This window comes from Ursus maritimus (assembly GCF_017311325.1).
Source record: "Ursus maritimus isolate PB19 chromosome X unlocalized genomic scaffold, ASM1731132v1 scaffold_X1, whole genome shotgun sequence".
Lineage (NCBI taxonomy): Eukaryota > Metazoa > Chordata > Mammalia > Carnivora > Ursidae > Ursus > Ursus maritimus.
Window position 1 is genome coordinate 97,900,037 of NW_024423319.1, and position 16,848 is coordinate 97,916,884.

The 16,848-nt window shown below is 39.2% G+C and overlaps 1 protein-coding gene across 1 annotated transcript in view; it reads left to right on the top strand.

The window, feature by feature from the left end:
• Positions 1 to 16,848, top strand: part of DMD (dystrophin) — a 1,667,815-nt gene that overhangs the window by 997,388 nt on the left and 653,579 nt on the right. The window contains exon 48 of the mRNA XM_040633145.1: positions 9,564 to 9,672. Within this exon, the coding sequence (XP_040489079.1) occupies positions 9,564 to 9,672 (109 nt within the window). The remainder of the gene's footprint in view (positions 1 to 9,563; positions 9,673 to 16,848) is intronic.

A 16,848-nucleotide genomic window follows, 5' to 3' on the forward strand; every position in this document is an offset into this window, starting at 1 on the left:
ATATATTGTGATCTTAAGGCTATTAACGAGTCATTGCATTAAAGGACTCATTTCTGTCCTGGTGTGCTGCCATCAATACAGAAAGTAGTCCCACCTTCAAGGTAGATTAAATTCTTTGAGGCTTTATTGCTTTGCTTGCCAGCCTTGATGCTTTTCATATTGTTTGGCTTAATTCAAATCAAGCTACTGCATCATACTGTCTGTCTCCAACAGCTGTAAAGAATCACAATATGGTTCGTGACCTTTCTTTTCTCTGTGACACTCTTTTCTTATGAAAGACGAAAATCGGCATTCGGGCTATATTACTTTATTGGGTCAAGAATTTTTAGTGAAATGTCATGTAATTGCTTCTCTCTTTTGTAAAAAGCTGGCCTGGGAGAAAGCTTTCTCCTTCTTTCCTTTCCTACCTCTCCTTCTTTCCTTTCCTACCTTCCCTTCCTCTCCTTCTTTCCTACATTTTGAAGTCTGGGACACATTTATTCACAGGCTATTACACAAGGAGAGAAATGGAGAGCCAGCTCGGTTTTCGAAAAATAGCTAATCAATGGCTTCCATTTGCAAATGAGAGTCCAGTGATAAACAGACGTTAGGTATAGGTTACCTTAGTTTCTCTACCTGACCAAAATTACAATGGGTCCCATTATGATGGAGGTTCCCGGGAGCGAGGAATGGTGGCTGTTTATTGATCAGTCCTGGTTTCTCTGGCTAACATTGCAGGCTGAGATTTAGTGAGCCTCGCCCTCACATTTAAAACTGCTCTGAAACAGTGCAGGTCAATAACCTCATTATACAGAACTAGTTTGTCCTTGCAAACAACATTACCATGACTTAGACTCTGTCTCTGAGGTCACTGCTTATGCTTGGCCCAAGCTTCATTTCTAGAAAATTGTTTGTTTTTCTTAGAGTTTACAAGGCTCCTTTCTTTAGGTAAATGTAAAGTTTTAGTCTAAACGTATAATGTCCAAGCACCGGATGCTAAAAGGCACAGATTTATGTGTAGAAACTGAGACATTTATTCAGGAATACTTTGTTACCATTCCTAATGTCCAAAAGAATAATAATAGTAATAATAATTGTTATTATTTTATTTTTATTATTATCATTATTTGCATCCAGTTTCAAGCCTGGTATGATAATTTTCATGGAGCAACACGGTGTTCGGTATTTAGATTGGAGAGCTGTAGAAGGTCCCAAAAGCAGCAAATTTAAGTGTTTCTGCTGATGCTCTGAAGAAAGCCGGTTCCTAAGCAGACACTTTCCTTGGTTAACAGAGTGACTCTGGTAGTAAGCAATGAAACAAACAAATGGATCATTCCAGAGGTCTACTCTGTCTGCTCTTGTTTGCTTCTCAAAGACTTGATGCAGGGTTTGGCACAATTATTACAGATTACAGATATGCACTGAAATTGACTTTTACTTCTGTACCTTTGTTAAAAAAACAACAGAGGGAAAATTCTTAATTAAAGTCAACGAGAAAAGTTTTGTGTTCATTGTCTATAAACAATCCAAGCACTTGATGCTAACTTATCACACCTCCCACTCAAGCCTTCAACTCCTGGGTCACTTGGAGATCAGAGCCATCTAAAGGAGCATTATCTACTTTCTGCCTTCGCATTAGTGATATAAAAGGGGAATTAGATTTCTGAAATAAAAGGAAGAGCAAAGAGGTGCTAACTTTCCTTCGCATCTGCACTCCTTAAAACTGTCTTGTAGAGTGAGCACTCCCTTTCCTTCTGGTTTCTCTCCTTCCGCATTTCCTTTTAAGTCAGCCCATTTAGGAGAAGTAGAACTTCGGTGAAAACTCATTCCTGTTCTACCATTTATCCCTTGGGTTTGGAGGAGAATCAGCGTATTAAGTTGATAGAGGCAGAAGGGCAAGATTGACTTGGGAGAGTGGGGGTGTGGAGAAATAGTTGATTCACATGCAATTTTTCATATGGACCGTGACCTTGGAAACACCTGAAGATGAGCTGGGGTCTGTGGGAGCCCCACACACTAGAGGCTCAGAAACCACCTCACAGTTCAGAATATGGAACCCAGCACAGCAAGCCGACAAGCTGTAGGGACTGTTTAAATCGCCACATGGATCAAAAATCTCTTTTTAAAGGTCAAGGGATGATTTTTCTGAAGGGTGATCCATTGCTCTAAAAATACATAAATCCCCTTTCAATTTTCATTTCATATATCCAAATTTAAAAATTGTGCTACTCCTAACTCCTTTTCTCCTTAACTTCCTAATTTCTTACCCCTTCATAGAAGAAAAAGGGGTATGAGTAGCCTGCAGCGTATTTTCATGAAAAAAGTTTGGTTCTGTTTTTGGGGGAAGATTCATTTGGAAATGATAAGTTATGAAGAAGAAAGTGATATTCTTAAAAAAGAAAATGAGAACTCTTCATGGTGTATATATATATATATATAAGATCTAGTATTTAAATGGATAGTTAGTATGTCCTCCGCTTACAGACATTCTAATTGAGGACGTTTCAGAGAATGATTCTGTTTCTTAGGAAACTGACTGTCTATTGGAGCCTCCACATGCTGCATCAGTCTGTCTGTCTGTCCGGCTCCTGTGCTCACCTCCCAAGCTGAGTTCTCTTTGGAAGCTGGCCTCATCCCTATTGATTTTCCCCCCTTTTCCTTCACTTCATCACTTTCTCTAGGATATCTTTAATGTTCAAAATAGTAAATTTTTAGTTTCCTTTTTTGTCATCCCCGACTAACCCACTTCTTCCTTCTTTTCTTTGAGAATTTCCTGGTAAACGTCAAATATATTGTTACGAGACAGTTCTAATGACATAAACGTAGCACTAGGTCTCTGATGGAAAATTATTGGGGAATTTTTAGAATAATGTGATTGAAGAAAAAAGCATTCTTGTTTTGCTTTCTGTCTCCTTTTTCTCTCCCCCCCCACTCACACACACACACATGCATGCACACATGCACAGTTTTATTTCTTTTGATTTGTATATGGTTCCTTCATCTTCAGAAATTGAAGATGGATCAGATAAATTAGATAAATTGTTAAACATTTTGCTTAAGTTATCCCTTTGGTAATAATATTTTATGATAATGCTGCTGACAGAATCTTTTTTAGTATATTCCACTTTCCACAGAGTAATTTTGCAGTTTAGAAGCAGCAGTTAACAACTGCCATCAGTAACAACAATATTGACAACTACCAAAAAAAAGAAAAAAGAAAAAGACAGTTGTTATTGGTTTTAAGGTGTTTTTTTTAACTCTCTTTTGAACTAAAGCAGTTAGAAGACATTTTCTTCTATTGATACTCATTTTTTATCTCAACTTACAACACTACTCTTTCTGTTAAAACGTTTTCAATGTGTGTTTGTATTTTGGAATACTTATATCATCTTCCATATATCGGAAGTGAGAACATTAATGAGATTTAAAATGTCTTGGTTACTTGCTGAAGTGATGAGATGAAACCAGCTGGTTTGCTTTGCTACCTTTTCAGATTATAAAAACAAAATCTGGTTACCATGAATCTAATGATCTATTTTACTAACGTTCTTGAATTCTTTTCAAACGTAACAGAATACGTAAGGTGTTTGGGGCCTTCTGTATTTGGTCAAAGTGTTCCACCCCAACCTTTAACACAAAATAATTGCTGTAGGCAAATGGTCAAGAGGGCTATTATAATCTTCCAGGCATTGTTTCCTCAAGTAGTAGCTGCAGAATGACAGCGTCATTAGTCATTTTCAATTAAAGTCAGTCACAACCAGGGATGTTTCATTTTCCCAGCTGTTTTGTTGTTAATTAACTAGATTAAGCTTGTTTTTTTTCCAACAAGTTTGTTCTGCTAATAACAACATCATAACGTTTCCAAGAACTTCCTTAGGGTTTATTTGTTTGCCTGATAATTTTTAATACATTACTCACAACGGATGTATGTCTGAAGATTTTTAGATGGTATAGCAGGTTGAATGGTGTCTTATTGGTTAAAATCTTCCCTAATGAAATATTATACTTATAACAATATTGGGCTTTTATACATGCTCTGTCAGGTACATGATCTAGTTTATCTGGTGCAATTTTTTTATAACATCAGAAATCACTAGAGAGATAATAGCCATAAATCTGTCCCCCTGAAATGAATAGGTCCATTTTGACTCATGCATTTGGTGAACACAATTTCTGTGTCAGTGCTTATAGAAGAAGTTGGGAGAAGAATTACTGAAAGAAAGTAACAATATTAGAGAGATTTTATAATTTATTAATACTTGAGTAGCAGAATTTCGTTTTTTAAAAATATAAGTTAGGTTTACAACTGAGGAAAAGTCTTTGTAAGAGGCTGAATGAATGCCAATTACATATGCTTGAAAATAAGGAGAGCCCCACTTTCTCATGAGGAAAATACGATTTATAATAGATTTTTGAGCAACTTATGAACATTTAGGAATGAGGATGAGATTGCAAATGTTGAATTATATTTAATTTCTTAATTGAGCAGCATTTCCATATTCTAAATCTCGTGTTACAGAATAACTCACTTTTTAGAAATATTGCTTTTGCTGTATTATATTCTGTGAAACAGGTTCCCTCACACTCTTCACATGTATATTCCAGAATTCTAGAGCTCACCATCTTCCAAGTTATTTGCAAAATGGATGGCACTGTTTGAATCCCTGTATGATGTCATTAAAGCTGTCCGACCAAAGACTACTAGGAACATACCTATAATCAAAAAGTTAGGATTTTTAGTTTACCGCAGCAAGGGAGAAATCTCTCCAGGGAGACTGTGGGGCATCTCAGTAAGAGGGGGTTAGAAAGAGCTGCTTACAGGGTTCAGTTGGCTAGATGATTCTGAGGAGGGATTAGGGAAATGGAAGCCATTTGGATTAGATGCTGTCAACAGAGTCAATGTGGTGATTGGGTATCTTTAATAATAATTTTTCTCTAGAAGGTGAGAGGACTGAAGCAGGGCAGAGCTGTCACTGTTGAAGAAGTAGCAAATGCGTTATATTAGTCCTTTTTGTGGTGGTAGAGTGGCCTCGTCTCTGTATTGTTGAAACATGGCCCTGGGTTGGCGTTGTCTGTGTGCAGTTTATTTTCTGTGACTGTTCTTTATGTTCAATCAGGGCCATCATGCCTAGCTAGCTGCCAGTTACCAAAAGGGCCATTTTTTACTTCCTCACTGGAATTTTCACCTCCAAGCTCACTGCCTATTCACAAGCTATTAGGAGAGAGAATCTTTTCATTTTTCTTAAATATGTATTATTTATCAGCCCATCAGAGTCACATATTATTTTGCTTTTTTAAACTGTCTTTAAAAGATTTGTTTACAATGCCCTTCACTGCTGGTAAGCGTGAGGTTATACCCCAGTAATAGTTGCTAATGCTTTACCAACCTTCTTCACCTTAAAAAAAAAAACAAAACTATTATTAACCAATTCTGTCCGATGACTTCTATAAGCATCCCAGATTCCCATCTCTTGAGGTTATTGCAAGCTACTGTGCAGATTTTTTTATTCACAGTGGACAGAAAAGTCCTCATTATGAGGACTCTAATAATATGAGTCGACTCTTTTCTGAGGAAATACTTGGAGGGAAAGTCTCAGTTGAGGCTTACTCAGTAGCTCGTGCTGGAACTGGGCAAGCATTTAGAGATTCAAATTTCACCCCTGGCCCTCAGTTGTAATAATTGCACTAATAAAGACAGACATAGAGACATAGATGTCTCAGTTACAACATTCACAGGCATGTCTGTGCACATAGAGCTGTGCGTGGATTCAGTTATTTATGTAGCCCATGTTCATTTCTTTCCAGATGTTGACACAGGAGACACATGTTAAGATTTTTAAATTTGAAAAATCCCAAACTCACGAGTTTAAAACTCTATTCCATTTTAAATTTAAAAAGGAAAGCCCTACTCAGAAATCATTTGTTTCTTACGATTAATTTCTGCTCTTGATAAAGAATAAATTTCACATTGTTTGAGATAATTGTCTTAACATTTAATGATTATGTCCAAGCAACTTATATACCATGGACCATAGTGCTCAGTTGCAAAGGTCCCCTCTAATGAAACTCAGTTTATCATTTTTAAAAAATGCTCTCCAAGTTTCTCCCCCTGGGTAAAATAGGAATCTCCTATGATTGTTGATTTTTGAGGGGCTCTTGTGGGGAAAGCCTGGGGTCAGCAAGTTACTTAGTATATTCAAATTTTTCAAATTCTGGAACTCTAATCCAAGAATGGGACTTGATCATTATTATCCCACTCATTTTATATTTAAAGATGTTGACATTCAGACATATATTTCATTCCCGTAAATCTGGCTAAGGAGTATTAACATGATGAAGAAATCATTACCTTCTATAGATTTGTATTGAGCCCTGCTTCAAGTTCGTTATGTGAGGAACACTGCATTAGTTGCTGCAACCAAACGTGCTTTCCTACCTGAAAGGAGTTAATAGCTAAGATGGGAGAGGAGAAAATTTGGGCACTTGCCAGAGTACCAAAAAGCAAAACCAAACCAGACCAACAAACAAACTTCTGTAATAAATAGATCATCGAATTCAACTCTGAAGTATGTGTGAGACTTGAAGAAGTTGCGAGAATGTTTTCGTCACCAGCTGAATCAAAATCTATTGCTAATCGTTACGAAAGTTTGGGGAATATACAATTCTAAGCTTACTGCATTTTTGACACTGAACAGTGTCCTCAGATGTTTGTGGTACATCGGGGACACGCCTTCATTTTTTTTAATTACTGCATTTGAAATTATAGTAACACACCCATCTGAAAGTAACAGCGGGCAAGATAACATTCAAATAAATGAATAGACTGTTCCAAATATATATATTAATAAAAGGAAACTGAATATATAAACATGTTATTTTTAGAATAACCAAAACCTTGTCCTTTACATATTGAAATATTTTTATTTTAATATTTTAATGAAAATTTTTGTTGACCCTCTTCTGTTTTGCTTCATTAAGTAGTGCATAATAACTAACCAACAATTTTATAGTACTTCACAGTTCATAGAGTTCTTTATCATAAAATATCTCATTTAGTTTCTCCAACAGAGCTATGAGTTAGGTGGAGGTATTATATCCACGTTTCAAGGATGATAAATCTGAGTGACTTATCTGATTTGCCAACTATCACATAAGCTGTAGCAATGAGTTAAGACTGAAATCCGGGACTTCTAAAGCACAATGGAATTGAAGCTTGCGTTTATTTTCAGGGGAATCGTTATAAATATCAGTTACCGTTCTGTTTTGTTATACACTGATGCACGTGGAATATGAAGTTTAATCCAGATCACTGTTTATTCAGTTGAGAGCCAGATGAAGTAGTTAATTTGCTTTTAGAAGCCAGACTGTAAGATAAATACATATCTTTAAATATTAGAAGCAAACTCAATGCAGTGACATGCTTACACCGTGAGAAGACAGTTGAAACTAAGGCAACTATCGGAACAGAAAGCTCCCATCTCTCCTTGGCCACTCTGGAGCCATATGCCCATTGAGTGAAAGAGTGGGCAGATCCCAGCAGTATTGAAATCAATCTGTAATCTCTCAATCTCTTTCTCTCAGCACATGTAGGTGACTTACTATAAGTTAAATGATGTATGATGAGATCTTACCTTATGTTGCCCTGCTAGCACGTCCAGAAATGACCAAGACCTCTACATTTTCTCAGTATCTGCTTTTATGTGTATTATCTCCTCCCTATTATCTGTTGCTACGTCTTGTTATCAGCATGGTTATTCGTAATATTCTGTCCTTGTGAAGTCACTGCAACTTTGCAAGGGAATCAGGAGACCAAAACTGTATTAATTCATTAGCTTTTTATAATATTCTCAGCGTTTAGCTCTGAGGTCCGAGTGGAAAAATATCTTCCACATGACATGACTTTCAATGGTGGTATTCCTCACTGATCAGAGGTATTGTTTGTTTCCTTTTGGATTCAAGGCTTATGTTTCAATAAATAAAGAGTTATATTCATTGATATGATAATAAATGTTTCACAAAATGCACTGTGGACTAAAAAAAAAATAAAAGCCCTGGTTTGCTGTCATGTCAGACACAATAGACATCAGAAACCTCAAGAGCCTAGATGATATAAATTAGGAAGTGATGAATTTTTAGTATTTGTTTTAGGACTTATTCCCTTGGCAGCTTTCCTTAAATGGGATTTCTTAAGAGAATTAAGTGCTACAGAAAATGACTTAAGGACCTATTTTCATATTTCTCTCAAGGATGATGCATATCTAGTCCACTGTCAATGCTTAGCTAACTCATTAGGTATAATGAGCACCTTAGGCTTTGGTTCTGGACAATCAGCCTCAGCATCAACTAGAAAATTGTTAGAAGTGCAAGTTCTTGGGTCCTACCCAAGACCTACTGAATCTAGAACCGTGTGGCTGGGACCCAGCTATCAGTGGTTTCACGCAGAATCCAGGTGGCTCTGATGATCCCAAAGTATGAGAACTGCTGCTCCAGGGCATTAGGATTAATTCTCCTCCCCAAACCATTGAAAAGGTTTTCCCTAGGACCTTAGACTCCTTTGCTTCCAGCCAGTGGAAAGGGTAGAGAAGCCTCACACATTCTTTAAAAGCCTCGGCCCAGACTTGACGTATATTATTTCTGTTCACAGTCTACTGGCAATAAGTAACCATAATGCTAATGACTGGTGTACTGGAGTCACCTCATATCTGCTCATGAGGGTCTTTAGTCAAATTTTCAGGCATTTTGTGAGCCACTTGACATCTTGGTAAAGTAAAACTGGCTACGGTGGGAGTATTGACATGATAGAAATTGGCAAACATGAAAATTAGGATTTTTTTTTCCCCAGAGAGTTGTTAAATATATACCAGCACCGTACTGGTCACATACAGGCTTGGTGACTCCACAGAGAGCCCTGCAGCTGAAATGACACTTCAGAATTGTCCTACTCTGAGCAAAATGGGCCGAGCCTTTATACCCTCACCTTGATTGGTCATTGAATGAGGGCTGTCTTGGTAAGGGCACGTGCTTGCCCATGGCAGCTCTCTGCAGCTGAGATTGTCCCTGAAGGACCACTGCCATCTTTTCCACCATTTGGAACAAGAGTCCTTCCTTGAAGTGAACTCTGAGTGTCGTGTCTCCATGTGTACTCCAACCTCTGCCTTCAAGAGGTTCTAATATAATTGATCTGGGGTGAGCCAGGACATTATGATATTTTTTAATATTCTCTGGATAATTCTTCTATGCAGCCACACTAGATACTGTTCAAGAGGGTCAAGACAGTTGCTGAGATGACAGTGTTTTTTGTTTGTGTTTGTTTTCCATTCGTTAAGGTTTGCACTGTACTTCCTTTAAATGAAATTGTGCCTGGAGCAAGAGTCTGAATGCAGGACACAATCAATAAATATTTGTAGGGTGGTTGGCTAAAATAATTATAATACCTTTGAAAGGAGCTCTACCTAGAAAAATTAATTTAGAAGTAAAATACAATAGAAATACAATAATGTTTTCACAAAATGAATTAATAACGTGAATTAAGTTATCTTTAAGATGTTAATCAAATACATAACATGTATGCTTTTCTATTAAAGAGAAAGCTGGAAGATCTGAGCTCTGATTGGAAGGCGGTAACCCACTTACTTCAAGAGCTGAGGGCAAAGCAGCCCGGCCCGGCTCCTGGACTGACCACTGTCGGAGCCCGTAAGTATGCTGAATCACATGCTCTTTGGCTGCAGCCGTTTGTTCAGAAGCACAACAGTGAGGTGATTTCTGGATGTAAGGGAAAATCTGCTGCAATTATGAAAATAGGAATAAACTTTTGTGTTATTTACTATGCAAAATGCCGTAGAGTCGGTGCCTTAGAAATATACTCTGATTCAGAGTGCGGGATGACAAAAGTATATTGGGGTATGTTCTCTGGAACTACATCTGTGACAAAGAAAGGTACAAGAGAGTAGACGGTGGAAGAGGCTGAAGGGCCATTTGACTGTAATAGAGGCCTCAGCCACTTCCACGGGAGCCTGAGAGCTGGGCTGGCTCCGAAGGCTGTCCAGAATGGCAAGGAGAAGGATGGCCTTTATATTCCCGAACCAGCCAGTCATTGCTCAGCTTTGGGCTGCCTAGTGGGGTGAAAGGGAGACCTTAAAAGAGTTTTTCTGGGGCCAAAGGTAATTCCTAGTAAGGAATACCAGCAGCAACTGATACTTCCAGCAGCAGGGATGGGTATGTGTTCCTGAAGAGGGGATCAGGGTGGGGTACCTGAGTACCGACTAACACTAGTACATGACGATTCCGTCGCAATGAATCCTCCGTCGTTTGGACAGTATTCTTCAAATACGCCGATAAAAATCACTGAAACCACAGGAAGGCACATGGTCTCCCTGGCACCCCTCCCACCACCGTCCCTTCGGAAAACAACTTCAAGAGCTCTTCCATGTTTGGTTCAGGAAAAAAGAAAAATAGACCATGACTACCACAAGCAGACTTGGGAAGAAATGTTTCTTCATTTAGCCCTAGCTTTGATTTTTGTTTTTCCTGAATATTTTCAGTTTATTTTACTTCAGTTTTTATTCATTTGTTAATGGAAGGTATGCATAAAATCTCCGTGGCAGTGTTAATGCTGGCTTTGGATCTCAGGGGAAAGGAGCCAGAAAACTTGGCTGCGCCAGTTCTAGAATTAGGCAGAACAAAGAACATCTTGGGGGTGGGGGTGGGGGTTGTTTGTTTTTTGCCTTGTCTGTTTTTCAAAGATCAAATGATTGAAAACTTAAAACATGGTGACTGCTTCTTCAAATAAAGTTGATTTTTATTTGCTATCCAGTAGCAGTACACCACACTGGCAATACCACAACCAGGATAGCGCAGTGATCATTCAGTAGAAGGCATAAATATTGTTTGGGCTAAAAGCGGTTATAGAATCTAGGGACAGTGTGTCTCATGTGCCCCCTGGGGTTTCTGAGCACACATCAGAGTTCCATTTCATGACATTGGAAACTTGAAAAAGATGTGCAAGCATTCTTGTTTTGTTTTGCTTTTGTTTTGTTTTGTCAATCCGGGACACTAAAGTTGCTATGTCAGAGTTTATATTCAAGTAATTATATCAGTTTTATTTCTTTTTATGACCTATAATTTTTGGTTCCCTCAGCACATGTGCATAGCTTGTTCCTATATAATCATTTATTGGTATTTGTTCTCTAGCTTTCTCTGGTATGTTCAGCCTCACTCTGTAACTCTGTAAAAAGATTGGACTCCAATGATTTGTTTATAAGTTTGTTGAACTCTGAACGTAATTATGGGTTTATGCTCCTACTTAAGCCACTTTACACATGGTAGGAAGCTTGCAAAGCAAGGGCACAGAAATCTATTTAACCTATAAAGGACCTAAATGTAACAATAATGTTTGTAATGGAAAAAGCATTCCAAATTCTAGTTTGAATTTCCAACAACATAGGTAATTTATTCACTTGATAAGTATTTATTGAGTAATTTTTGTGTATTGGGCATCATACTAAGTGCCGAGGATAATAAGTCAAATAAGGTAGTCTCTCCGCTCATGAAACATGTACTCTGATTGGAAGAGAAAAATAATGAGCTAATAAAGAAGAAAATAGATATGATCTCAATATTGTCAGGTGTTCCCAAGTGTAGTCTACAGATTGATATCAAATGGGTGCTTGTTAGAAATGCAGACTCTCAGGCCCTACCACAGACCCAGTGAAACAGAATCTGCATTTTCATAGGCTCCCTGGGTGATTCAGGTGTGCATAGTGAAGTGTGAGAAATGTAGTTAAGGAGAACAAGAGACTAGGGTAGGAGAGAAAAGGAGTGGGAATGAAGACATGATTGTCTGTAGTTCAGTCAGGAAAGCTTTTCTACTAAGAACATTCGAGAACATCAGGAAGCTGATGGAAGTGAGGAGGTAGCATGCATTTGTCTGGGGAAACTATTCTAGTAGGCACAGAGAGAACAGCGAGAGCAAAGGCCTTGTAGTAGAGGAAGATGGGGGAATATCAAAAAGACCAGGGATACCAGAGCAGAGGGTGAGGGGACACGTGGCCAAAGCAGTGGGTGACAGCATCTTTCCCAACTCCTGCCCTACTTCCTTGTCCCCCACCTGAGTCTCACCTCCCCCTACTCCCTCCACTCTTGCTGCCAGTAGGGAGAGTCTGGGAATGCCCTCAAGCTCCAAGCCACTGCGGAGAGCTGGCAGAGTTGGGATCAGAGCTGGAGAAGAACTGAGGGAGAGAGGAATTTTCTCAAAAGCAGGGGCTTTTCATCCCCTGTAGCAAACTGACGCAAAGCTGGGCGTAAAGCAAAACTGTGAAATGCACAGTTGAATGAAAAGCATCAGTAAGGAGGCTGGTAGATGCAGAGCTGCTTTTACTCAAATAGAACATTCTTCTTTCTTTAATGTGGTGGTTTAAACATCAGAATTAAGGATTGTTTATATTCCTGACTTCCAGAAAGTTAATCGGGAATAAATACAATATAAAAAAAGGAGAATCTAATTTGTAGGATACATCATATATATGCTTATTATCTCATGGCCTATGTTGTAATACGATATATTTATAGAATTTATCATAGCAAGTTTTCTCCATTGCACTCCTACTGTTGTGCTACTTGCTTTTCCATATATGCCTTCATCCTCAAAATAATGGCAAAATACATAAATGCAAAATTTTTATAAGGTGAGTATCCCAAGGCTTGAAGAGGAAAATAGCTAGATTAAGACCACACAGCTGGGAAGAAACAGAGCCAGGATTCCAATCCAAGTATGTCAGGCTCCAAGGCCTGGGTTGTGTTTTGTTTTGTTTTGTTTTTTTGCTGTGCCTTGCACTATCTCTCTGTCCAAGAAGCTAATGGAAATTCTAGATATGGAAGCAGCTAGCCAGTAGTTAATGTTATTTAACTCAATCTTGGATGTATGAGGAATAAAAGTGAGATATGCTGCTGTTTTCTTCTACTTAAGGAGTAGAAGAAATCAATTTATTCTGTTTGAATTTCTTAGAATTATAGAACTCTGAACCTGGAATCATCATTGAAATTTTCATCTGGCTGAATATTTTTTATTTGTGTGGAAACAGGCCCCAAGGGCTTTTTAAAAAATACTAAACTAAGTTCCCTTATGGCTGCCTACTTAAATTATATAATATGATAAGGCGATCCTGCCTGAGCCGTATAAATTGTTTCAATTTATAAGATAAATAAGCATGCTGGGGAAAAAAAAAAACTTTTTACAGTCACTGTTGCTTTGATACCTGAGTGTATCAGTTACCTATCTCTAAATAAAAACACCACAAATGTAATGGCCTAATACAGGAGGTATTTACCTGCTCATGATTCTGTGGGTCTGCAGTTGGGGCTGTGATAAGCCGGATGGTGAGTCTGAAGGTCTTGCTAGGGGTCGTTCATGTGCATGCAGTTCTCTGGCACCTCAACAGGAGCTGGATGGTCGAAAATGGACTCACTCAAATATCTGCTAGTCGGGAGGCACCTGGGTGGCTCAGTGGGTGAAGCAGTTGCCTTCGGCTCAGGTCATGATCCCAGGGTCCTGGGGGGGGTGTCCTGGGACGGAGCCATGTGTCGGGCTCCCTGCTCAGTAGAGAGTCTACTTCTCCCTTTCCTTCTCTCTCTTCCCCCTGCTTGTGCTCACTCTCTCTCACTCTCAAATAATACATAGAATCTTCGAAAACCGTATCTGCTACCTGGCTGGTGGCTGGAGAACCTGGGTTCTTCACAAGGCCTCTCCTCCTCCAGTAGGCTGGACCAGACTTTCATTATATGGCATCCTCTGTACAGCATTTCAAGAGGGTGAGAGTGGGAGCCACCAGATTTCTTGACACCTAGACTCTGGAATTCATACAACATTACTTTTGCTCCATTCTATTGGCAGAGCAAGTTGTAAGGCCAGCCCAGACTCGGGGAGTGGAGAGATATACCATCTCTTGAAAGAAGAGTTGCAGTGTCATTGCAAAGAGGCTACATACGTGGACGGGAGACGTTATTGGGGCTCTCTTTTCACACAAATTACATTGGAGAAGAAGGGGGGAAAGCCAAAAGATAAGGGCATTGGTCTGTATCCATTGTCCTATGCCAATGATTCTTGAGATTTACCTTCATGAAAATCAACCACTTCTCATTAAAACACACATTGTTAGGCTTCAACCCCAGTCTTACTGAGTCAGGAGATCTGGGGTGAGGCCTGAGAGCTTGCATCTCTCAAAAGTCCCCAGGTGGTGCTACTGCTACTGGTCCTGGGACTGCACCTGCAGAACTACTACCATGGGCCTGAGTGGTGACAGGAAGGAGTTCGTCCCTACTCCTGCGTGCAACGTGGAGTGGTGTTTGAGTGAGATCCAGCACTGTGGATGCCAGAGGGAACCCCACGATATTTGCACCACCACTTCTCTCCCCACCCCCAAGAACTCTGTAGCTTGAAAGTTCAAGAGGATGGACAAAGCACTGAGCCCAGGCAGTATTGGCCTAGCCTAGCAGCTCAGAAGTCTGAGGGGAGAATAGCCACACTTATACAGAGCTCCCCTAGAGATTCTCAGGAACATTTAGGTAGACAGGACTTCATATGGGACTGAAGGACTGCATGGCAGATGGAGGCAAAGAGCCAGCAAATCTGGTTGTAAATGTCAATGCGAATCCTTTCTTATCCGCAAGCTGCTGGGGCTGGGAACGTTCACATTCCACAATACCCGATTTAGCTGTTTCAAAATAAATTGCATATAGAACATACTAATGTGAAGACTCCAAATCAGGATATTGGAGTTCTTCAAATGTCCCAGGGTAATAACTATGAAATGAATGACCATTGTATATATAGACACATAGAAGTGCCCGTTAATAGAGGTTTCTAGTTGATTAAACACTGGTAAAACCATCCCTTCCTGTAATTAATTTTGGAGAGAGGAAGTCTCAAGTGTAATCACGAAAGTGCTACATTAGAGGTCAAGAAGCCTAAATTCTAATCTCACTTGTGCTACCAACTTCTTGTAAAGAGCCACATAGTAAATATTTTCAGCTTTGTGGGTTATGCGGTCAACTTTGTCATTGTATATTCAAAGCAGCTATACCATAGACAATACATAAATAAACAGACATGACTGTGGTCCATTAACACTTTATTTACAGAAACCCGAAGGGGGCAGGTGGGTCCAATTTAGCTTGCTGTTATCCCCTCAGCACTAGTCCTTCCTATAAACCTCAAGGCTTCTGAATTCAAGTACCTGTGACTCTGCGTAGGCACTCTGTTCCACAGGAGAAGCTCACCCACTTGCAGAGCAGGTTACAATTGCTGGGGAGAAAACATTCCTGGAACAGCATTCAACCACTCATGGACAAGAGGGGATGAATAAATACCTCGTCCTCACTTCTTAGATAGGACCACTCCAGAGTATGATCCAAACCACACGTCTCCAGTGGGTTGACCCACAGTTGCCACAGTGATAACCTGTTCATGAGCATGCCTTGTATAGACTTTCTTCCCATCCCTATTCATTTCTTTACTCTTCCAGCACAGCTTTCTGGTATCGTCTACCAGTGAAACTACTTGTACTCAAGTCCCTGTCTTACGATCTACTCCAGAGGAAACTAAGTACAACAGATTTTAGAATGAGTGCCAATATTATACTTTTGAATGAATTGTGTTGTGATTTCCATTTTGCAGATGAGAAAATCAAGGATCAGAAAGATTAAATAATTTGTCCAAAGCTATAAAGCTAGTAAGTGTCAGAGTGGGAATTCAAAGTTAGGTCTCTGTGATTCCAAAGCTGATGCTGTTAATCAGAACACCGTATCTCAAGCAGTGATTCATTTATCTTCATTCAAATTTTTGAAGGCTATATTTAAATATCAAATACTCACATAGAAGGTTATTTATACACTTATTATTTGAACTTCACTTGCCTCTTTAGAGTGGAATTAAAGCATTCCAAAGCTACTTCAATAATACTTTAAATATCTAGGCAGTTCGATAAAAGCATGAGGTTAATTGGAGCCTGAATATAATCTTGGCATACTGCTGTGTATTTGTTTAATTTAAATTGTGGTAAAATAATTTATTATGAAAATGCCCTTTATTTATCTGCAATGATCATGTCTAAGGAAAGAAGGAAACTGTCAACTCTCACATTCTTACACTCCTTTTGAGTCCCCATCATTCTCAAAAGCACAAGGAGGAGGGGCGCCTATCTGGCTCAGTTGGTAGAGCATGTGACTCTTGATCTCAGGGTCATGAGTTTAAGCCCCACCCTGAGGGTAGAGTTTACCTAAAATAAGCAAAAACCACACAAGGAGGTGTGCCACCCCTCTCCTTTCCTGGCTTCCCTGTTTCCCCACTGTTGACTCTGCTTCTGCTGTACCTTTAGGTTAAGTCACATCAGTTCTGCCTCATTAATTTATGATTACTCTACTGAAAACACCTAGATACATATATACAGTTATCAGCTTTATAATTAAAACCTTTAAACCTTAAAAACTTTCTCAAAGTCTAGTACACCAGGATTAAGATTTTGTACCAAAAATGTGAAGCCCCCTAATCAATTATAATAACAGTTTAAGAAATGAATTTTAGACCCTCCTCAAGATAATTCAAATCTCTGAGCAATTACAGAGGCCCTCCAACTCTTGGCAGCAATTAATTAATTAAATCATATTTGTATGCATCAGTGAGATACGGGTGAGGGGAGGGTACTTGAAATAAAATGAGATGTGTCACACTATACAAGGGGAGGTGACAGCAGGAAACTCCGCTGGGGAGGCCCTAGTATTGCTCAAACTGATCTGAAGGAAGTCTTTCTAATGTAAGCAAGCGGGAGTCCCTGGTCCCTGGCTAGGTTCTCAACAATGTTCCCTAGTTAACAGGGT